The sequence below is a fragment of the Fulmarus glacialis genome, unplaced genomic scaffold, assembly GCF_000690835.1.
Source record: "Fulmarus glacialis isolate BGI_N327 unplaced genomic scaffold, ASM69083v1 scaffold33535, whole genome shotgun sequence".
Lineage (NCBI taxonomy): Eukaryota > Metazoa > Chordata > Aves > Procellariiformes > Procellariidae > Fulmarus > Fulmarus glacialis.
The window spans coordinates 20,464-44,323 of NW_009213436.1; the positions used below are offsets into that span (position 1 = coordinate 20,464).

At 37.8% G+C, this 23,860-nt stretch overlaps 1 protein-coding gene across 1 annotated transcript in view; it reads left to right on the forward strand.

The window, feature by feature from the left end:
- Positions 1 to 280: 280 nt before the first annotated feature.
- The window catches only part of ACER3 (alkaline ceramidase 3), a gene marked incomplete at its 5' end in the record, with an annotated part of 33,661 nt that continues 10,081 nt past the window's right edge, over positions 281 to 23,860 (forward strand). The window contains 5 exons of the mRNA XM_009578180.1: positions 281 to 391; positions 8,511 to 8,563; positions 12,772 to 12,824; positions 14,783 to 14,864; positions 16,010 to 16,045. Coding sequence (XP_009576475.1) covers positions 281 to 391; positions 8,511 to 8,563; positions 12,772 to 12,824; positions 14,783 to 14,864; positions 16,010 to 16,045 — 335 coding nt within the window. The remainder of the gene's footprint in view (positions 392 to 8,510; positions 8,564 to 12,771; positions 12,825 to 14,782; positions 14,865 to 16,009; positions 16,046 to 23,860) is intronic.

Sequence of the window (23,860 nt, forward strand, 5' to 3'; positions counted from 1 at the left end):
CACCATCTAAATCAAACTTTTTAGTTAAATTAGTATTTTATTACTATCCATACATGTGAAAAAAGACAAGAGTTAAAATGTTCTTAGCCTTCAGGTAGTTAACTGTGTTGTACCAAAATTTAACTTTGTATTATGTGTGAAAGCAGAAGACAACTTCCAAAAAGATGTAGTTTTGGGGATGAAAACTGTCAAACCTGTCTTTAATGAGTGAATGCAGCTTTATTTATTTAAAGTGCATGGTACCCAATTCTAAATCTTGCTTTTGGTTTCTGTCCTACAGGGAACACAGTGAGTAACCTGATTTTCATTCTACCTCCAATCTATGGTGCGATTCAGACCTATAAAGATGGCCTTGAAAAACGGTATTTAGCTGCATATTTGTGTCTTACAGGTATGTGTAAAACTTAATTTGCTCTTTCATTATAAAGAGAGCTCAGATGTGCAATGAACAATATCCAAATATTAATAAACCAAGTAGTTAAATCCAAATGCTTTGTGTGTGAAACATAAACCTCAATTTGTTATACTTGTTAATGTTTACAGAAAATTGGTGTTTCTTGGAAGGACATGAAGTTAGAATTCACTAAATAACTTTGAGATTTTAAAGTGATCCTTTTCCGGCTTTAAGTCCTGCTCAGTGCATCTTAGCTAACTGTGTCCTTTTATGATGATTTACAGAATATGTCTTGTCCTACTTCCAAACAGTTTCACACTATATTAATATTTTTGTGACATTTGTATGGGACAGTAATACAAGAAATGGCCAAGATCTTCAAGGAACTGGAAAAGCATTCTTTCATGAGTTTGAATTTGTTTTCAGTTCCTCTTTGGCATATATTACCCAACAACCTAACTGCCATCATGTCTGGGAGGTTTTGCAGGGATGGAAGAACAATGTGACATTTTTGCATAGATGAACTTAAAGGCAGTCTGTTTTTTCTAAAATAGCAAAATCCAGAAAAGAACTAACTTCCTTTAAGACGTTAATTATGCAACTAGAAGTCATGTTCCTTACGAGAAAAGATGATGTTCGAAGAAGGTTCAGATTTGGCAGTTGGGTCGCGAAGTAGATTTCACAGAATTTCTGTGTTTCATAGGATTTCTGTGTTTGCTATAGCTCCTATCTCTGTGGAGGCTACCTTTTGCCCAGTCTTCTTAGCGGTAAGAGATCGGTTTATTGTAAATGTTACTTTTAAGATTGGCATACTTATGTATTTAGACAAACATTGTCGAAAACCACATATCCATATGCTAAATGTATTCTTGATGCCAATTAAACTGTAACATATATTAGGTACAACTTCATGGTTTTTCAGTTACGGCAGCTTTGCTGATATGTGTGAAAGATTAGCAGCAACAATGTACAGCTTTGAATGTTGTCTGAACACTTTCCAAATAGCCATTTGTAAGCTTTTTATGGTTTTGAGTAATTTTTCATTTTTGTCTCAGTATAAAATAGTTTGACAGAAGGAATTCTTGAAGGTCAGGGTTTCCTTTTAAAAAGACAGGGAGAGAAACTGTGTAAGCATTTGCTGAAGTTGACTTTTTGCGTGTTCTTGAATCAAAGTATCCTATACTGCCATTCTTTCTAAACTAAAAAAAAAAAAAAAAAAAAAAAGTAAAAGTCTGTATTTGAGACTCAGTCTTCACCGAAACTTGTGGCTACCTGTCAGTGACACTTCGTGATGGACAAAGTGTACCACTATCTGACCAGAATGTCAGGCTGTCACACCAAGATTGCCCTGAGTGGGCATTTCTTATATCTCGTTTAATGTTTAAAATGTTTTGGGTTTGTTTTGTTTTGTTTTGTTTTTTTTTAAAAATAAAAATCTTTGAGCACAATAAATACCATGGACTTCAGTTTTATGCTGTTCTTGGTGTTCGTGAAGGGGAGCTCAGCCTGTGTATTTGACAGCAGTGCTGGAGGGCAGTCCTGAGTTCCAGCTGGGCTCTGCTCATCTGTGACTGGGATGCCTTTGACTCCTGTCTGAAGTGATAAATGCTTGCATGGCTTGATTTTTATCTCTTGTGTTGGAACTTAACATTAAAGGTCACTCCCAAAACCGTTTCTCTTCTGTTTTGTCTCTGCTTCAGTATTTGTAATGCTGGACTGTTTTACAGCAGTTGAAAGACGTAAAGGAATGTAGAAGACTTTATAGTTTCTCAATGAAAAACAGGAACAGGATGGTTTGGAATCACAAACCTCTTAACATTTGTTCTACTATAGAATAAAAGCAGCAAATGAGAAGATAAACAGAATTTTAAATATAGTTGAAACGTGCCAGGAACATTGGCATTCTTTCTGTGCATGTGACTGAATGAGAAGCATACTGAAGTGGGGATAGAGTAAGTGTACAGAAATTGCTTTTTGTAAGGAAGTACCAGAGAGAATTCTTTCCCTTACAGTAATTTCATTTATTGATGGATTTCACTCTTCTTACTTGATTTGTAACAAACAAGTATAGACTTTATCTGTAAATGGATAGTGAATTTAACACAAACTTCTGATTTCACTTCAGGCACCATGCTTCATTAAAGACCATATAGTAGAGCTTCTAACTAGCTAGTAGTGTCTAAGGGTTGTTTTGTTAAAGTAGAAATTCTTTAACAATTCTGCTATGAAGATGGGGGTGGATGGGAGGGCACTTTAGTTAGGTTTTAACAACTTTGAATCATTACTGAGATTTTACAAGATGTTAAGACAGCTGTCAAAGCGGACATTAAAATTAAATCTGTTAGCATTGGAGAACATAAGAAGTGTTGTTTCTAGACATTATTTTGATCCAAATCAGCTGTTTCTTCTGGATGCTTCCAGACATTTAGCTGATTGTCAGTTCCTTTGTGTTTTACCACGCTGTGTTCAGTGCTTGATTTTATACCCCACAATTTCTTTTGTTGACATTTATTTCCTCTTTGAACCAAATGTGTTTTGAATTAGGGAAGCACTGTTCACTTCACATACATGCTAAGATCCAACATTGGCAGGACAAGAAGGGGGATTTCTAAACAACTATTCAAATAAATTTCTTGTTCATACTGGTGCCGAGACCAAGTGGCACTTTTCAGCAAGTTTTTTGAGATACAGCGCACTGTTCTCAGCCCTTATTTCTGCTGTCTTTCAGCTCAAAGGGCATGTGTCAATGAACTCTGTAGGAACTGGATACGATTTTTACGCTTGAGAGAACTATTTAATCAACCTATAGATTATGAAGAATAATCTTAAGTAATTACTTTAGCATGTTGCATCTCATGAAGTAGGTAGAACAAATCATCAGACTGTCACGACCTCGAAGAATAAGCAGTTGTTTTTGGATGGTTCCTTATGATGCTGTGGTATTGTATCAGGTTCTACCATATGTCATTTCCTCAAGCGTCCTGGGAAACTATGATTCCCAAATGGTTCATATTCTAGAAGGGTCTCGATTTTAAAAAAAAAAAAAAAAAAAAAAAAAAAAAATTATGTATATTAAAAAAAAGAGAGCGTAACTGGTTTGGAGCTAAGAAGATAAGAAAAAGCAGTCAGTGGAGTTATATACTTTTAGATGCTTTACTTGAAATTTGGAAGGATTGTTCTGTTTTGTATTTCTTTGGCCTGTTTAATAGGGCTCAGTCATTGAAGCTGTGCCAAAGCGGAGGGAAAAAAGGATGCAAAAAGTTTTCTACGTTAGGCATAGCCATAGGAACTCGTAAACAACTTTCTGAACTTCATTTCCAGTGAAACTCTGTATCTGTGAAAATAGTTGTTAGAAGCCCTTCAGTCAAAGTTAATTCCCTTATTCTTACCTAACGGCCGTAGAGAAGGTGCTTAGGCCATGTCAACGTTAGTAAATCAAATGTGCTCAGGAACATTCCTGAGTGCTGAAGCCAAGTAGTGTGGAACAGCCCGTGTCTGTTCGTCTTAGCCTCCAAAACAAGGTGACCGCATACAAATTCCCTGCTGGGCACGGGCCCTGGGCTCTTCTGGCTGCTGGGCTGTGCCTGGGAGCTGCTCGGGGAAAGTGCTAGTTGGAACAGGCCAGATTCACGCCGCAGACTGTTCTAACAATTCACTAGCGCAGGCGGTTGCATTATAGTGTCTGGGAACAGTCCCAGCCATGCTCGAGTTTATTGTACAGCTGTACCCTTGGAGCAATCAAGGTCTCTCCTGTTTCTTACGCTGTGAAGGGAAAACATTACAAAACAAAATAATTCTATAAAAATTGTTCATTTAATTCTACTTTTTCATCTTGTTTCATTCTTTGACTGTTTATGATGCAGTATGTTGTTGTTTATCTTTAGTTCAGTTCTATCGTTGTAAGAAACCATTGGTGGAATTCAGCTCCAAATTCAAACACCTAAACGTTTTCTACCTGCGCAGAGGGGTCTGTCTCCTACTGCAGCCAGTAAAGCCTAGAGAATCATTTGGCTCATCCTAAAATAGCCCCTTATATTTGGTCAGCTGAATTACTCCTTATAATGCCATTCTCTTTAGCGGAAGCTTTGACACCTAGTTCATGTGTAGATACCTAAATAAAGGTGTCTGCATCCGGAGCATCCTTTTCTTCAGAATGTTTTCATACAGAGCCTGTACAGTTTAAATTCAAACCACATCTATGAAATCCTAATAAACTGTTTTTTCTATAAAGGCTTTAGGCTTATGATAAGAATTTTGAATGCTGATGGATAGTCTTATATCAAAATGGATTATCACTGGTTGTGTGATACTTCTGATTCTTCCTAAAACTATTGAAAAATTCATAGGGGTTATTTGTGTCCCTCTAGGGTTCAAATCCTGAGAGTTTATATGGTTCATATATGGAGCTGGATCTCATGTATAATGTCAGATTATTTCTAGCATGAATATTGCCTTGAAGTCTTTGACGGTGTTGAAGCACAGTGCAATAACTGTGTATGAAGTAAAGTTTGCAGATGCATTGCTTTTACATCGTCACTAACACAACTATTTTATCAATTGGCAGTAATCACACATTGTGTTTGCTGCAGGACGAAAAAGACCATGTTAGTCTACATATAGCAGCTAACGTGACTTTGCATTTCCAGTCTTTTTAAGTGCTATTCTGATCTCATAATACTGTGATTTAATGTGTATTCTTTGCTTAATACATAATTTATGTATATCCCCTGTAACTTGAGAGGTTTGTTGGTGTAACCCCTGCTTACAAGATAAGGAGCAAATCTATTGCTCAGTTTGTCAATGGCTGTATGGGAAAGTTGCTTCTAATGAAAATTGGTGTAATTGCAGTGATTGTGTTCACTCACATTTTGAAAAGTACAAAGCTGGTAGAACCTCTTATTGCAGTGATAGTTTTTGTGAAGTAAATATTCCTTAGAAATGTCTTGATCCTGAAGTTATGTGATGAGAAGTATATCTAAAGATAGCTGCATTTCTGTAGAACTGCAGGTAGAAGCTTAAGTTTGAGCTTAAGTATTAAACCGCTATTTACTGGAGACAAATACATGTTAAGCCCCTTGTAAGTTTACAAGTTAGACTTTAAGTGTGACAAAAAGGTCGTGTGCTCTGGGCAGAGCAGAGGAAGTAAAGATTTCCTTGCGATCCTTGGCATGTGATAGGTGTTTTGTCTTTTTACTTTGCAATGTTTTCAGCACCAAACACTGACCCTGCATTAAGCCACGAGATCGCAACTCTGACTGGCACAGCTCTTGTCCCAGTGAATGCGGTATTAGCTATTAGTTCCCCTCTGCTGAAGTTTACCAGTTATATAGTGATGTTAGTGAAGCAGAGTATGACATATGCTTCAGCTGCTACAGTTCAGTTCATCATCTCTTAATGCAGTTTCCTTCTTCCTCCTTTTTGAACAGATTCATGAAGCTTTTTGCACAGTTCTGTGTTAAGATATAGCGTATGCCAAAGATAGCAAATGAGAAACTTGGGTCTTAGCTCATTCGATGTCTAGATGTAAAACATTTTTAAGTTGTCCCTCTGCAATGTAAAACACCTTTTTAAGTTATCCTTCTGCAGTAAGCAGGTATAAATGGGATATGTAAAGAATCATAGTTTTATTCTTCAGTCTTCATGTAAACCATCTCTTCAAAAAGGTGCTATTGTGCATAGTTACCACAATAATGTTTGAGGAAATGTTGTCTGTGCAGTCTTGAGAGGGAGAGTGTCATCTGATGAGTAATCTAGTCATACAATTTCTGTAGTCATGTAACATCCTGGGTTTCTTCCTGAATGCACTTAAATACCAAACAGACTTGACTGTGTTCAGGAGCTCTGTCAAGATTGCAGCAAGCAGTATTACAGCCATTTTCAGTACAGGTTTTTATTTTAGGAAGGACCATATGATGAGTCCCTGTAAACTTTTCTTGTTTCAGATAACTATTTTATTGCTACACAATATAGCTAAAGCATCATTCTCCAATGCATAGTAAAATTTCATAATTAAAGAAACTCCAGGTGTGATCATTACACAGAAGTAAGAGGGGTTTTTTATTATTTTTAGAAATTAATTGTAGTCGTGGGATTAATGACCTGAAACACTAACATCTGCGGCATTCTTGATTTTTGCAAAGACTGGAAAGGAAAAATAATCTAGAAATAACTGCTTCTAATCATATAGGAGGAAGGGGAGGAGTTTAGTAGCTGATTGTTGAGATTTATTAATCCCAATAACATTAACACCCTCCCCCAAAAACAAGAAGACCCCCCCGTAACAACATGTTTTGTTAAATTAAAATCAGTTTAAATTTCTTATGCAATGATTTTGCCCATATTTCAAAATTGCACTTGTTACAAATTGTAAGAGTTTGTATCATGAAGATACTGAAATCACTGTGACAGCCAGGATAATGGATGGTACTGTTTTAATGATGATCTTAATGATTTTTTTTCTTCAGAATGAACAGTAGTTGTAGTATATTCTGTATACATAGAAAAGTGGCTATGAGAATTTCTCATTAAAATCTCAATGAAGGTGAAAAACAGTTGTTGCTTATTGTTTGGAAAGATTTTTCAGAAGCAAAACAATTTAATCAGAACTTACAGAAGTGCATATGGTGGTTTATGTTCTGGTAGACGGCCATGCTTAATTTTCCCAGAGAATTAATGACATTAAAGTATTCGGCAATATGTTTTTAAATGTAGCTGTATTACAGTTTTATGTTTCAGTAAAGTTACATGCTTAGGTATTTCATTTCATTGAGTAAGTATAAGAATCACAATTCTAGTCTAATAGCATCTAAAGAAACATCTCCAGACATGTCTATCAGCTGTCTTTGGAATGCTTTACAAAATGCAGCGTTTGTTCCATAGAGGTCTGTTTATGCATCAGTGAAATCTAGCTGCTGCATGTAGAAAAGGTTATGCTCTTGCAGCAAAGCACAGCAGCACTACCCAGTGATCAAGGCTTGAGTGCAAATTACTTGGCTTTCTCTGAAAGTAGAGTCTGAGGTAAAACATAATTTCCTGAAGGAGGACAAGACATCGCATTAATGCACTTGTTCTTGCAAAATAAAAATGAGCTGGTGCTTAATGAGAGTGTTTAACTGATAACATTTCAAAGTAATGAATGATACATTAAATACTCTACCAGCTTTGCTCTAAACAGTGAAATCTAACTTCCAAGAAACATTGTCCTTGTCTAACTGAAAAAGCTGTGTATAGGCAAAGTATATATCTCATAAATTAATTTCAGAAGTAAATTCAGAGTTTAAAAATAAAGTATTTCAAATAAATAAAAATCATTACATAGAAGGATAAGCTTCCAAGAAGGCGGCTTAGAAATGGTGCTCTTGTCTCATAAAACAAATTCATACTGCGTGGGTTTTGTTTGTTTACCCTGAATTTCTAGTTCTGAGTTCTAGTAGCAATTCATTTCTGCTTCTACAGCTGACAAAAAGCTCCTTGTAAAATTTACCTTTTAAAACTGGACAACAAGCAGAAATATCACAGGCTTTCAGGAATACTAGCAGTTAAATGATGCTTTGTATTATAGAAGGATTGAGACTGATAAATCTTTAAGTACTTAAAATAAAAAAAGAAAAAAGAAGAGAAATAGAATGATAATGTTCCATTCATTCTGGGTTCCCTCCACTCCTATCCTCATTGAGATTACACTAGTTCATAGGAGACAGTATTGAGAGGAGGGAAAGGCTTTCAGGAATACTAGCAGTTAAATGATGCTTTGTATTATAGAAGGATTGAGACTGATAAATCTTTAAGTACTTAAAATAAAAAAAGAAAAAAGAAGAGAAATAGAATGATAATGTTCCATTCATTCTGGGTTCCCTCCACTCCTATCCTCATTGAGATTACACTAGTTCATAGGAGACAGTATTGAGAGGAGGGAAAGAAATTCAAGGGCATCACTGGTGACTAAAGTATAAAGTAGAAGGCTGTGGAAAATTGCGGTTTTGTCCCTGAAATGGGATGCTGATGTTCTAATTTTTTTCCCAGCAAAGTTCATGCATTTAAGTTAATGTACCTGAAAGTTTTACATGTAGAATTTCATGTTAACCGTAAAAAACGAAAAGTTTTGATTTATTTTCAGCTGTGGGATTAGGATCTTGGTGCTTCCACATGACCCTGAAGTATGAAATGCAGGTGAGTATTGATAAGTAGCTGTGAATCATTTTATGTGTGTATCTCACAATATAGTCATATTGCCATTTCTTGACTAGATGAAACTCGTGTAACATGAGTTAATCTACCTTAAGTATCATTGTACATGACTCCTGCTCTCAACAAGAGTGGCATGGGTCTTGTTTCATTAGATATTTTCCACCGATAGATATACAGGAATATATACTTGCATCTAAAATAAGAGCTCTAATCGATTGCTTATGTTGGTAGAAGACACTTTATCTTTTTACTCAGGTTGTTATTTTAAAATTCCTACAGCTTTGCCTTAATAGCAAGCAGTATAGACTAGAGTTATTGTTATTTATTGTATCCTTTTTTTCATCTTAATGTTTTCTATTACGTTTTCTATTTATCTAGGTGTACCTGTAGCATTAATACTGAAGTCAGTATCTTCTGAGTAGCAATAGTTGAGTCTTCCTCTCTCTCTCTCTCTCTCTCTCTCATTCTCAAATAGAGGCATTCTGTAATAAATCACTGGGCATAAGGATTTGGTCCTGGTATTTCCCATTTTCTAAAGGGACACAAGGAGTCTTGTCCTGTTGTCCTGTTTTAGATCTGAGAAGACAGAGGAAATTCGTCTTTAAATCAAAGTCAGGGTGAAGTGGGACTCAGTTCAGAATTAAGAAACCTATATTTAGAAGTGTGTGCTGGAAGTCTGTGCTCCCACCGTAGTCAGTGGAAATACAGTTAAGTCAGTGGAGTTCAGAGAGCCAGTCAGCTAGGCTGAAGCATTTTCCAGACTCCATTGGCAGTCTTAACTTGAATAATATTCATTTTTCTGAATATAGGTGTTTAGTGTCATTTTAGACCTCGTGAGTGTTCTGTCTGGCCTCCAGCTGCCATCCCACAAAGGTGCAGGTCTCTTAGATCCCCGTGTCACATCTGCCAGTCTTGGGTGGGTGTATTGGAGGTGACAGAGCATCTCAGACGGCATTAGGCACCTATGCCATGGTGACTGAATCGAGTCCTGGATTTCTACTGATCATAATGGGACCTGAGACACTGTGTATGTGGACACCAAAAGTTAGGGTGTCTTAAACTTGAACTGAATTACAACCTGTAGTGATATTTGCCTCCATAATGCTTTGTTTCATATCTCTGGCATGTGCTGGAGACTGTCAACCTCCATGGAGCATACTGTTGCCACCATGAAAGAATATTATTGCTTTTTCTGGCATGAAAAAGATGGTTTCTAGATCCATTTCACCACTCCCTCCCAAATTGGTGTGTGATTTACCTATATTCTCTTCAGTGGTGAAACTGCCTTGAATTTCCACCTTTTTATCTCTCTTCCCTCAGCTGCTTGTTCCTAACCCTGCCAGTGTTTCAAATCCTCGTTCTTACACTGATGCAGAGGTGAGCAAGGCCACCCTGAAACCCAGATCATTAAAATGATCCAGGCTTAAAACATTCTTATGTGGGTTGGGTTTTTTTTTTGTGTGTGTGTGTAGAGGCTATTTTAGTCCAAGTCACTTTGATGCTACTTACCATGTAGTTATGGTGTTGCATCAGAACAACTAAGGGGCCTATGAACTGTGGTAAGTAAAGGGCGGACAGAAGCAGATGAGAGGGGAGCAAGAATGTCTTGCGTCATCTTTCCAACTGGTGTAAAAGACTTCCTGTGAGGCAGAGAAAGTACGCTTATTATTTTGGCAGCCAAGTGAAATCTGCAAGTGGCCCATAATTACTGTGATTGCTAGCTCAGGAATCACCATAGAGGAAACATTTCAACCTGTAAATAATCTTTTCTCGTTCACTTTACCTCTTGTTATGATTAAAAGTCAGCATTGATAGCTGTTCGAAGAGGTTTTTTTTTTTTTTTACATTTGTTTCACAATCTTAATACTGTAAATGGTCAATTCAGATTGCTTAATTAAGAGAAATGTGAAAGCTTCTGTTCTTGAAAGCAGCTATTTAGAACACTTCTGAAGCAATCACCTCTCTTTTTCTCTTATTTTTATGGGAATCTGCTTGATTGTGCTTTCCTCAAGAATCCAAAATGCTTATTTAACCAGCAAAATCAGCTCACTGAGTTTCCTTCTATCCATGTTTCCTTTATTCTTCAGACATGTTCAGACACGCTGTTGACAGCATTTCTGGAAGCATTAATTCCTTTGGATACAGAAGCCATTGTCTTCTGCAAGCAAATTCTAACTACGATCTTTTGAGAGGCTCTTTGATGTTACTGTTATGTCCCTGAGATGCTGCCAGCATATGAACTTAAGAGTGTAATCAGCTGTCCAAATTTGAAAAATTTTGCTATATTGTATTTCTTGTTCTTTTTTCTTCCCGTTTTCTTTTAGGAGCCCTTAAATGACTGATGCTCTTAAAGAGCTGCATGAATTAATCCTGCAGCTAATTCCTATCAGACTTGGTAAAGCATCTCACTGAACTTATAAATAATAACTATTAGTATAAAGGCTAAATTCAGCTATTGCTTCTATTTTTTCCTCTCTAAGGCATCACAGCAAAGATAAACTAATGTGTTGGCAAGGTACCACCTAACATGCCTGTTAGCTGCAGCTGCCATCTATGTTCCTGATACTTTCTTTGTGCTACCTATTGTCGTCCCTGACCCTATAATGCACAGATTCAGGGATTTAAACCTTTTTCTGCAAGGTTAGTTGTGTGCTGGATCAGCTATTGGAACTGGCTCACCGTGGGTCAGGCGAGCATGACTGCCTCACGCGAGAGAAGCAGTGGGAGCGTGGGTGAGGAAGCAAGACCCGCCCATTCAGTGGCAGCTAGTCAGTAGATCGGTTTAGCAGTATTGTGAAACATTTCCTGAAGTTTCCATGACCGAAACGACGAAAAGCTAGTAGTTCACACTCAGGATAATACATCTCTCTCCTTCTGTAAAGAACTAGATCACTTTTTTTCCCCCCGATACGAAATTTCAAAACTAAATTAGAAAGTTTTTGCTTGTGCAGTTAGAAAAATTCTTCCAAACCAAGCAGAACCAGGCTGGCTTTATAAAAGGGTTTGTGTAAGCTGGTATTGCTCTTAATGTGTCTCATTATTCAGAAAAACATGGTTGTGAACTCATTAAGTACCCAGTACCGGTAGTAGGAAGGTAATTTCTGTACAGGCATGGCCATCAACAGCTTTGAGAGTGATGATGGAAAAAGATCAAAATCTTGTTTGCATCTAGTTCTTGAGTTTCTTAGGAAAGAGTCAAACCTGGTGTAACAATTCCAAGATGCCTGACTATTAACGTTTGCTTAACATATGAGAAATCAGAGGCAGTGGATCTTCATTGATCCATTTGTATGCTTTTGCATTTTCATGATTTTCAGTCCTTCATAAGAGGAGGTAAGTTTCACTATATATTTATGAGCAGAAATTTGTTAATATTCTTTGAGAAAAGTTTTAGAAGAAAATGGTGCTATGATTTTTACTTTTTTTTCCCCTCGATAAATAAATGGCAATTTTGAGCGTACCTGTTCTTGAGAAATCACCTCTCGTGTGATTACTATTTTAATTCCATCTCCATTAAGGTGGCAAGTTCCTCGCGAAATAACTGTTTTAGCTGTAACATGCCAGTTTTCTCCCAAAGTATAAAAATTATTTAAGGCAATAAAACATTATATGGCAGTCATAATTTGGGGGGGGGGGGGGAGAACCCCACAACAAACAAACAAACAGAAAAAACTGTCTCTGAATTAAAACAATGTAAGAAATTTCCAAAATTAGGAAGTAAACATGCAAGCACATCGCAAGGTGCTTCCTAATGGGCTGAAGTTCTATTTTATATTATGGAAAAAAATTATTTCAGTTTCTCTGTAAAGTTTGTACAGAAGTAAGAAAAGGCTACTGGCTGTATTGAGCAGGCTATAAATGGGGTGGTCTTATTCAATCTGACTTTACAAAACTAATTCTTATAAATGTTTCAAGAGGTATGAACAGTGAAAACGGCATGATTCTTGGAAGGCGTGGGCTTTTTATGAAACGTAATATTCAAAAGGTTCAGAGTAATAAGCTTATTAATGCAGCAAGCTTTCAGTAGCTGAGTATGATTTGACACTGCTGTGTACTGAAGTACAGTCAAGAAGGTGGATATCCAAATGACTTAACTCCTGTTTTCTTCAGACTTATCTCTCCTTAATTAACTTACACAAGCGTGTGAGTTAAAAGTAGTTTTCACATTTTGATGTCTCTGCTTTTTGTAGCTGTTGGATGAACTGCCAATGATATACAGTTGTTGTGTGTTTGTCTACTGCCTGTAAGTATTTGTTAAATGGTTTTTTTCTGAACATTTATGAAATATTAACTTTTGAAATGTAGAATCTGTGAAGCCCAGTCTCGCGTATAGTGAGGCTGACACTGAAGCTTCTACTGATCTCAGTGAGATCTCAATTTTGCTAACAGGAGAGCATTATGACTTAGCTATTAGAGCACCAGGCTGGCTTTAGTCCTAGTTTTTGCAAATTTCAGATTTCTGGTTAAACCTGGAAAATTAAAGAAAAAAAGATTTTATGAAGAGTTGAGTGCATATTATGTGGAGAGTGTCTTGGAACATGCGTGGCAGCTTAATGGCATGCCAGGATGTTTTCTCCCATTTAATTTTGGGAGCGTGTAGCATTTGGTGACTATAAAGATACTGTAAGTTGGCTTTTTCTTGCCTGTTGCTGCAAGGCCTGGATTTAATGTGATTTGTTCTGTCACTTGGAAAATCCAAATGATAATCAACTTGTTGCAGACAAAAAGACAAAAAAATTGTCTTTGCTTTTGAAAATAAAAAATATTCAGCCGTTTAAAAGTGGAATATCTTTGGTGAAGATTACTGGTATCTTGCAAAGGAGATGGGATGCTATAGGACTAAACCCACATCTGCGGAAATTACCATCAGTTTGTGATTCATGCATTAGTATGATTTGTGCAAACTCAGGACCAGAATCATAATGCCTCTGTTAGTGGAAATATTTCCATTGTAGCTCCCTATCTCCTTGAAATTGCCTTTGCATTTATTTTGTCTGATTTGAATGTGATTGGGGAAAAGGATGAGAAGTGGCTATAAAAATCTGTTTAAAAAAATAATTGTGCTTATTTTGTGCAATGGTTACTCTATTATCTTCAAAAGCACTGAAGTCTTACTGCGTTTATAGCTCTAATAAGATTCTGTGTATGTATGTTTGGTAGTAATTAAAATGTTCTGAAGAATGAGCTAATGTTTCATTTAGGAGGCCTTTAATAATCATTTTGGTTTTCTTGAAGGTAGGTGGCAGGGTGGTTCTGCACAGGACATTCCCTTATACATCATTCAGTCCTACTGACTCTCAAGCTGTGCAATTACTTTGGCAAGCCATTTCGCAATATAGCACATTGTGCCATCTTGTAGAATTTTTTTTTTTCCCCATATATTCCTACATGTTTTTTCTTTGTTTCCTTTTATTCATCCGTGATGGTGTCTGTTTCCAAAAGTTCATAAACAAATAAACTAGGTAGATGTAACTTGGAGTTACATAGAAAACTTTCTCTAGCCCTAATGATTTTGTGCTTCTCAAAGCCTATTTTTGTTGCGTTTTTTGGACCCTTTTTCTGGTGGAGATACGGTCTGGAATGTGTGTGTGTAATTCCATCACAACTGTGACTGAAGTGCAGTGTAGAGATTGCGAAGCTACTTTTAATTAGTTGTTTTACATACTGGCAGCAATTAGCTGTTTTTACCTTACACTTCTTCCAGTACCCAATCTAGCAAATGTACTGCACTCTGACTGTAGTAAAGCCATAAACAATCTGCATTTTAACAGATCTCTAGAGTTCACGGTTTTGTAAGGCAGTCCCTTTCCCATGCTGCCTTTAGCTCACAGATGTAATGTTTTTTGGCAGCTGTATTGCATTTTAAACTCATTTCTAATTTGCCATCCATTATCACCCCTTAAGCACCTTCTGAAAATGCTTCTGCTTCCCAAACTCTTTCCATTGGCTGGGTTATTTTTTGTATATGCATAAGCTTATTGGGTTTTTTTGTACTAGATTTTTTTAAAAACATTTATTGGTAAAAGTATGAATTTTTATATTAAATGACACCTCTCGATTGGAGGAGCTACAATTTCTTGAAGGGCCTAAGACTCATTTGGATCAATTTTCTCACAAATTTTGTGATAATATACCTTGAAAAATGCATCCTTTATATGGTAAGTGATGAATGTTACCGCTCTCCTTTATGTTCTGTTCCAGGTATGAATGTTTCAAGTACAAGAACACAGTCAATTATCCACTGCTTTTCTTGTTAATAACATACAGCTTCGTAGTCAGCATAGTAAGTAACTTTTTCTAATACGGCATTTTCACCTGTAGGTTGACAGTTTTCTGGCCAGTGAAGGAATGTTATACAGGCAGTACTGAATCTCTCTCACTTCCAGTCAAGAAAGACAAATTATTCTTTTGTCAGAAAAATTATGTGCTGGCCAGAGAAACCTGAAACCTTTCTATCTAAACCACTGTATAGAATAAATGAAGAAGAAAAGCAGAAATCCAGTTGCTAGAATAGGAATGTGAGAAAAACAGTCACCCTTGACTTGTTGTGAGACCTTGGACAAGCTGCATTCCTCATCTTCCCTCACTTTAATTAATCTACAGAAATAAGAATAATCCTGTTCAACAGACTGCAAAAAGTGAACTGCGATACACAGTCCAGGATATTGACTGGTGTTTTAAAACAACAGCTGGAATAAGAAAGGAGCTCAGCTGTTAGAAAAATTAGAAGAATTTTAACTGTGTCATGGCTAACTTGATTCCCTTTCTCAGTGTAGCGTGCTCCCTTTATGAATAAAATGAGTTTTGTGCTGGCTGCCAACCACAGAAGGAATCTCCTTCATTATTTTTATTGACAATAATTTCTTAAAAAAAAAAAGTAGTATTACAGGCCATCTTCTGCTTTCAAAATACTTGCCTGTTCTCTTCTGTGCCTCCTAAAATTTTTTACACTTGTGGCATGTTATTTCTAAGGTCTAGTGCCCTTCTCTCTTCAAAAACAGAAATTAAATGAGCTGCATTAACAATAGGAAGAACTACTAGCTCTTTGTAAAATGAACTGAAATGTTCAAGCATTGTCAAAAACAATAATAGCAAATGAAAGTAGAGTACATTATTTTCTTGAAATGCGTATCGAGAATGTGTCTGGTAATTTCTGCATCTTAATTGGTTTTGATTGTGTTGCAACTCTATTAAATGAGGAGATTTTAGATGTTAGTGTCTCTATTTGTGCTTCTTAATTTAAAATAATTCCACAGTTAAAACCTCAGGTTTTGCCAGAGGAAACTTCAAATGTTTAATCAACTTTAATGGTGCATGGATAGGCACTTGTGTCTTGATTCTAACAAAACAAGTCTTGGCAATATTTAGATGAATAATGTTATGATCGTTCTCTGTTGCAAATTATTTCTCTTCTTTTAATCTTTCCAGGTTTACTTAAATTTGAAAGAGCCTGTATTCCATCAGGTAAATCTTGCTCTGTTGGAGAAGCTAATCTTGTTTTTAAACTATGCTGATTTAGTGGAATGTGTTACAAGATTTTATAGTTGGAAGGAAGATGGAAGGCAAGCACAATTTGCCTTTTGCTTTTTCTTTAAGCAGTATTGCTGCCTGTCATGTTGCCATCCTCTTACTTGGTGACCTGAAAAGCTGGAATGGTTTAATGTGTGTTGTGTTTTAGCATTTGACCTAATATTTCACACGGTTTTCATCAGTGGCAAGTGTAACAAGGTGACCCTCGCTATGGGCTAAGGTATGTGTGAGAGGGAGGGCTTAATGAGTCCTTGTCCACTTCTTTCCACTAGTAGCTGCTGTGAAGCTATAACGTGATACCGTGACATGGCTTCGGTGACTTAGCACCATGTTCTCCTCTCCATTTTAACATGTTAGTTTGGGGGTTTTTTAAGTACTCAATTTTACTTTGTGTAAATTCAAGCTGAATTTGAACACAGAATCTTCTAGGGTTAGCAGGCTGGTTGTTACGGTCTTACAGGCTTAATGGCACATTTGGTACAGGTTCCTTTTGTAGTAGCCCAAGAGTACGAATGTGCATCCGCTGCCTGTGGGGATAGGACTTGTATCACTTGCCTCTTCCCAGGAGGTTAGAAATCATGCTTGTTTATGCATGCCATGAGTAGTTTTCCCTCTTTTATGATTTTTTTATTAGGTATAACAGATGAAAAATTGACAAGCAAAAACACTGAGCTCTTTGGAGGCCAGAGCTTTAAAGCCTTAATTTCTGAAATTGGTAGTGCCATTGCTTGTCAAAATGTGCCTGCTGCATCAGCAGTTGTAAAAATGATACGTGATTCCTGTTGGTGGATTAGTGAAGCACTGATGAATAAAATAAATTCCCAGCCGCTCCGAATAATCTCTCCTAGAAAAATGAATTGTTACTCTACCTATAGATAAAAAGAGAAACTTGCAGGGTTTTTTTGATAATGTTAATTAAATCCTTTCTTTTTTTCCCCTACTTACCTTTCCAGCAGGAAGATCCTGGCTGGGGTGAAAGCAGCAATTTCTGATGCTTTTACTGAGCTGATTATAACTGGTTTTGAATGAAGTGACTTAAAGTAATTATGTTAACAACAGTGGCAGAATTTACTACTGATACTGGACTTTTATTTCTTTAATGAATTATCTACTCAAGCTACATTTATTGCAATAAATATATCACAGCTTCACTATATTCCAGTTTGATGCATTGACATAGGTATTGTCCCCTGTCACAGGTGCTAAGACGATAAATATTATGACTTGTCGGGAAAGACGGAAATAGGGAAACTTTAAACTGTTGCCCCGGACCTTTAATTTTTTGCATCTGCTTTCTCTTAGGTTCAGAATATGAATTCCCTGTTATAATTTATACATGAGGAATCAATGTAGAAAAGATTTAGGCTCATAAAAGTGCTGGACTTTTTACAACAACTCTTTCCAAATTGATTTTTATGGAGAACATACAGCTATGGCCAAATTCCAAACATTCAAGTACTGCACTCATTTTTTCAAGATCTTTGCCAAATATGTTGTAAATCCAGAGGAAACTTTTCTCTGACTGCACAGCTAAGCAAGATTATTTTCTTAATACTTGTCCTTTATTTTAGAGTGCACCAAAAAGAAAAAAAAATCTCAATATAATTTCAGTAAGTATTTTCCAACTGAATGGGTCACATAGACTTGAAGTAAAGTTAAATATGCTTGTGCAATCATAGTTTAAATCACAGTCGCAGTCCTCAACTGTATTGGAAAGCAGCATCAGGACATAAAGCAGCATTTGATTCCTCTAGGTATTTGTCTGTGATCATCATCATTTGTCAGCCTTGCAAAAAGGGGAATAACTACATGGACAGCTTTATATTGTTCATTGTTTCAGTGGGGTTTTTTCCCTTAAAGGAGAGTAATAAGAATGGAAAAGGATCCTATTATATTTAGTAGCCAAGATCCAAACCTCATTTTTCAGTGAATTACTTTCTACTTTCCTTCCCAACTTAGGCTCATAAATTGCTTACTGCCGGCAGGGCATGAAGGAGATTTCAGTTTGTTATTCATGGCACAGTGGCAACAGAGACCAACTTCTTTTTCTCCATCTACATACTGCAGATCTTTAACGGTCTTAGTGCTTTAACCATAGGAGGGATGAGATGCACATTTCGGTCAGTTGGAGGCTACACATCATTAGAAGGAAAAAACCACTTCCCTGCCTGACAACTGATCTGGTATTTTTTGCAGCTTCATCAATTAAATGAAAGATAGCAGTGGCCTTTACAAGCATGTATTGTCTTGTTTATGTCAAAATCTCTCAGGCTAGAGCACTGTTATTACCTAATTTCCATGGTGCTAAACAAGCCTACATCCCAGTTTCCTAGTTGTTTTTAAGCCAGCATCATTGTCAAAGAAAACAACTATGCCTCTGCCCTCTTTCCCATCTGGCACACAAATTTACTCTCTTATATGAATTTGATTGGGGAACTGAACAGGTTAAAAGTCTCCTCAGAATTAGTTTTGTGTCAGATTAGTTGCTCGTCCCTGTTTACCGCATGTGTATTTGTGCTTACACAAGGAAAGGGGTAGGGGAAGACTGGCTGCTGGTGTGGAGTGATCCATAGACAGGCAAATATAAGACAGCACTGGAAATAGAAGAAATTACCATGGCAGTTAAATTTTTAGACTCAGATCTTACAAACAGCCTTCTTTCTAATATGATATGGCCCAGAAAGCTGTCACCTAACAAAATATTGTTTTCCATCCTGATTTGTTTACTTGCTACATACCATATGCTGGCTATACACTTGAAGTGATCAAAAACCTCATTCAGCTAGTGGCCCAAGTTATGTGAATAATGAATTAGATCTAAAAACCTGTTTTATTTGCATAGTCAGCTGCTGCAAGAGTTTGAAGCAAATTTTAAGCGAACAAATAATTAAAAGGTAAATAGAAAATTAGATTAAATGTTCAGGCTAACCTGATTTTTTTTTTTTTGGTAGCTTTTTCTTCTACATTAGGAAATGTGATTAAAAAAAAGTCTTTTGTATAGACATTCCAGAAGTGTTGTTATGGTGTCCCATGAGAAACTAAGCAAGCTGGAGAAGTAGATCAGTATGAGAACTGCAAATAGGGTAAGGGACTGACTAGTGGAAAATGGCTAAAGGAGATGATGAAAGGCAGTCTCAGTCTGGACTTTCTTGGGATCAGTAGTGGGACTGTTTTTATTTAATGGCCTGTAGCAGGAAAAACAGAGTTGTGTACTAGAATCATAGAATCATTAAGGTTGGAAAAGACCTCTAAGATCATCGAGTCCAACTGTCAACCCAACACCATGCCCACTGAACCATGTCCCTAGGCGCCTCATCTACACGTCTTTTAAATACTTCCAGGGATGGGGACTCCACCACTTCCCTGGGCAGCCTGTTCCAAGGCCTGACCACTCTTTCAGTAAAGACATTTTTCCTAATGTCCAGTCTAAACCTCCCCTGGCGCAACTTGAGGCCATTTCCTCTCGTCCTATCGCTTGTTACTTGGGAGAAGATTATACTGATGGTATTTGTGATGATACAAAGTTCACAACATCTGGGTACAGAGGAGGAGATGAAGGGATAACTGGGAGACCTTGAGGACTAGGTTGACAGATGATTCAAAATGGAAGAGCATGCACTGATGGGCAAATACCAACTGTTCTTGTTCTAAACTGCACATAGACCACCAAAGGAGGGAGGGAGTGAGTGCCTGGATGTGTTCTCTGATCACAGTGTAATAATATGACCAGTGAATTTTCTGCAACAGTGATAGAAGTAAAATACAAGTATTGGATTTACCAATTAAGGTGACTTTGGGTAAGAGGGAGACAGTGAGTGTGGGAGAAAAAGGTATTTCATTTGCTTCCATGAAAAAATTAAGAATATTGTTCTCCACGGGTGTTTTAAATATATGAATGCAAAGAAGGAAGTGCAATCACTATGAAATGAGTATGTAGAAGTACATATGAGAGCCTGAAACTGCATGAAGAATATGTTATGTCAGGGTACAACCTGTTCAAACTGACAGGACTCCCCATTTTGGGGAATCTACATGGACCCACTCGATGTCCTACAGCTCTCCAGAGTCCCTCCTGCTGCTAAGGCACGGACCCACTCGATGTCCTGCAGCTCTCCAGAGTCCCTCCTGCTGCTAAGGCAACAGTTAGTTGTAGGCTTGTGGCTTAATATATTGTGCCTTTTAGAGGAACGTGTTGTCTTACTTTCTACATGTTCAGGTTGACAAGCAGTCTGTTGAAAATGACCTTTTCAGGGCATGTCTTCACCACAGAGCTTTTTCTACTTGGGCATTGTCCTACTGAAGACCACGTATGAAACTAATTTAAGTGACAGGTGAAGGGTCTAGAGAACAAGTCTGATGAGTAGCGGCTGAGGGAACTGGGACTGTTTAGCCTGGAGAAGAGGAGGCTGAGGGGAGACCTCATCGCGCTCTACAACTCCCTGAAAGGAGGTGGTAGCGAGGTGGGGGTTGGTCTCTTCTGCCAAGTAACCAGCGATAGGACGAGAGGAAATGGCCTCAAGTTGCGCCAGGGGAGGTTTAGACTGGACATTAGGAAAAATGTCTTTACTGAAAGAGTGGTCAGGCCTTGGAACAGGCTGCCCAGGGAAGTGGTGGAGTCCCCATCCCTGGAAGTATTTAAAAGACGTGTAGATGAGGCGCTTAGGGACATGGTTGAGTGGGCATGGTGGTGTTGGGTTGACAGTTGGACTTGATGATCTTAGAGGTCTTTTCCAACCTTAATGATCCTATGATTCTATGATTCTATGACATTTCACTCTGTTACACAGCTTGTTTGGGGATGTCTTCCAGAAAGTGAATACAGCTTTCATTCTGGCTAGTACCTCTACCCGCACTTAGGGAGTGTGGAAAGGTGTTCAGAATCTCCAAAGGATCAGCTCTACAAGTGATTGAAGGGGAAGCTCAGTTTAGTGCTTGCTGGTACAATTCTTCATCACTGACATTTTGCCTAAAAAGTGCATGTCTGGAACATTAGACAGTGTTCCAGAAGCTCTGGAGAGCTGCTCTGTGCCATGCAGCAGCAGTGACTTATGTGTTGCTTTGCCATCACGTATGTGCATCTAAGCAAGACCAAACCAAGTGAATCTGAATTAGTTCATTTAGGAGCTGTCAGGACAGCATGTAGTACTAAACAGCCATAACTGTGTTGAGTTACTTGGTGTTTCAGTGTCATTGTGGGGATTGTCCTTCCTTTTTCTCTCTGCTCAGATTTCTTTTCCAGAAAGCGAAGAACATATAGAACCCTGTTTTCTTTGTTGTGAATTGCAAATACAGTTTCCAGCTTCAAATACTTAGGCTATTTTTTTTGATAGCTGGTTAGTATATTAATAGATAAGCAGTGGTCGCCAAGAACGCAAAATCTCTTAGTGCGGTTCCCAATGTGTACACTAATATTTGAGGCTGGTAAATTGACTTTATTAACCAAGGATGGGCAGAAGGCCAGGAGCAGAGGAGACAGAAGTGGAAATAGCAGGCTATTGCTGCTTTCTGTACTAGAAGGGTAGATGAAGAACCAGTTTTGTATGCTCCCCCCAGTGTGGAGTACCAGCCTTGCCTCTGACTTGCATAAGAAGTGAATCTATATGATTTGCTTAACTGCCTCCACATCAAAAATGCTGCCAAACACCGAACCCTGAAACGCTTACTTCCTATTTGTGAATTAGAATTATGTTCTTCATATTTGGCCGCCTTATTGGGTAATCCACTGTGTAGTAATCAGACTTTGGGGGTTTGCCCATTGCAAAGATACGGGCTTCAAAGCTGAAATACATGCAGCTTTATTTGCATCTTAAACAGCAAAGAGGGAACTGTCTAGTGATAACAAAAGATGATGAGATTCTGCTGTTTCCTTTTGTTTCAACTGTAGTGCAAGGGTGTTCTTTGGCTTACAATTTAAAGGCACTATGAGACAAAATAGCACAAAACTTACTTGGGTTTTCATCTGTCACTTAAGTGATGTGTTAGTTAAAGAGGAAGAACAAAGGGAGCTAAAAGAATTGAAAAATTTGAGTCAACTTGAATAAGGTAGATTTTTTTTTTTTTTAATTATTTTGTACTTTATCCTTCTTTGGGTGGATGGATAATACCTAACAAATTTTTGGCATGATGAAAATAGTAAATCCATGCGTGGTAAAGGAGTAAAAGTAAGCACTGCTCCCTGAAGTATAGACTAAGTTATGTAGCTCAGTTTATAGACCTCTAGTAGGAAACAGCTGTAGCAAGATGTGCAGCTACAGTCTCTGCATATCACAGCAACACCTCCTCGATGCTTGCCTTCGGCGTGAAGGGGAGGACTGGAGCATGCAGAGCAGAACAGTTTGTTGTTCTAGTCTTTCACAGTCTTTTAAACACAAATGTGTTTTACTGCTAACAACCTGTTTGTGTGGGGGAGCGGAAAAGGCAAGAAATTGAAGTGTCAACTGTGGGCATATTTTTCTTCAGTCACTGCAAGGTTCTTTTTATTTTTTTCCTTCCTCCCTCCATTAAGACTGTCCTCTTCTGCAAGCCACTAAGCAACTCACTAGGAGATACCAAGCCAGAGGCTCTACAAAGAAAGCTTTTCTTAGCTTTTGCTCTTTCCTGCTTTTGGCAGCTGCTGCAAAAAATAGCATTTTTAGCCTGTGTTTTACCTGGGCTTTGGTCTGCCTATAAGCCGTGTTTCTCTAGGCGTAGTCTGACACTATTTAACTCCTTGTACAAGCAACTCAAGAGCAAATTGGATAAAAGCATGAAGGTGGTCACACCCCTAACGAGTATGATAGAAATTTCTCTTCATGGGTAGGTTTTTCCTGTGTCTCTGCTACAGAAGAGCATTTTAGCAATGGAAATTGTAGGAGGGAGGAGATCAGCAAGGAAAGGGCATCAGACTCTGGTTTGGGTTCCGGAGGAGCCTTTCTGTGAGTTTCTTCCTCTGCGCCATCCCGCTCTTAGAATAAATTACTGGATTTGATTAGGAAAACGAAACAGGCTGTTTCAAATGAGACTGATGAAATAAAATGGCATTTAACTTTTAAATTTAGTCTGTATTGTTATATGGTGGCATCTTTTTAGGCAAAATATCAGCAATGAAGAATTTTATCAGCATGCAGCACCTAGCACACCTGAGCAGTCCCCTTTCTACCTTTAGTCTGGGATTGATAAGCACTTGATACTCAGGCTGTGTCTAGCGGGTTTTGTTGTTCCTCCCCCGATTTATGTGCTGTACCCCAGCAAGGAGACTGGAATTAGCTAACAGTTTTGTATAAAGTACAAGCCAGAAGCAATTAGCCTTTCAAATAGTTTTGCTTTGTTTAGCTCTACAGAGCAGAACACACAGTAGTAGTAGTTTAGTTACTGAAGTTATTTGATCTCACTCTGAATGCAAATAAAGAGCTGCTGTGCTGAATGACTTTGCATAGTCAATATTGGAGCTTACGTTTACCTGTTGTCAAACATAATGGCTCTGTTGTCTATCTTGTTCTGTATATATGCACTGATAATATGGTGTGTGCTACTAACCTCATCCTTAAAGCTAAAAGGAGTTTGAAAATTTGCCTTTATGGACTTTTGAAAGATAGGTTTCACTTTGCATTATTACAGCAATCTGTTTTATGTCAGATAACTAGACACGTCCATATGCTTGTGGGATAGTAATAGCTGAATGCCCCGGTTACAGCAGAGTAAGAGGTTGTCCTTGCCTTGAAGACAATGTAGCCTAAAAGAAGGAAAGGTATGAGGAGGTCAGTGGCACAT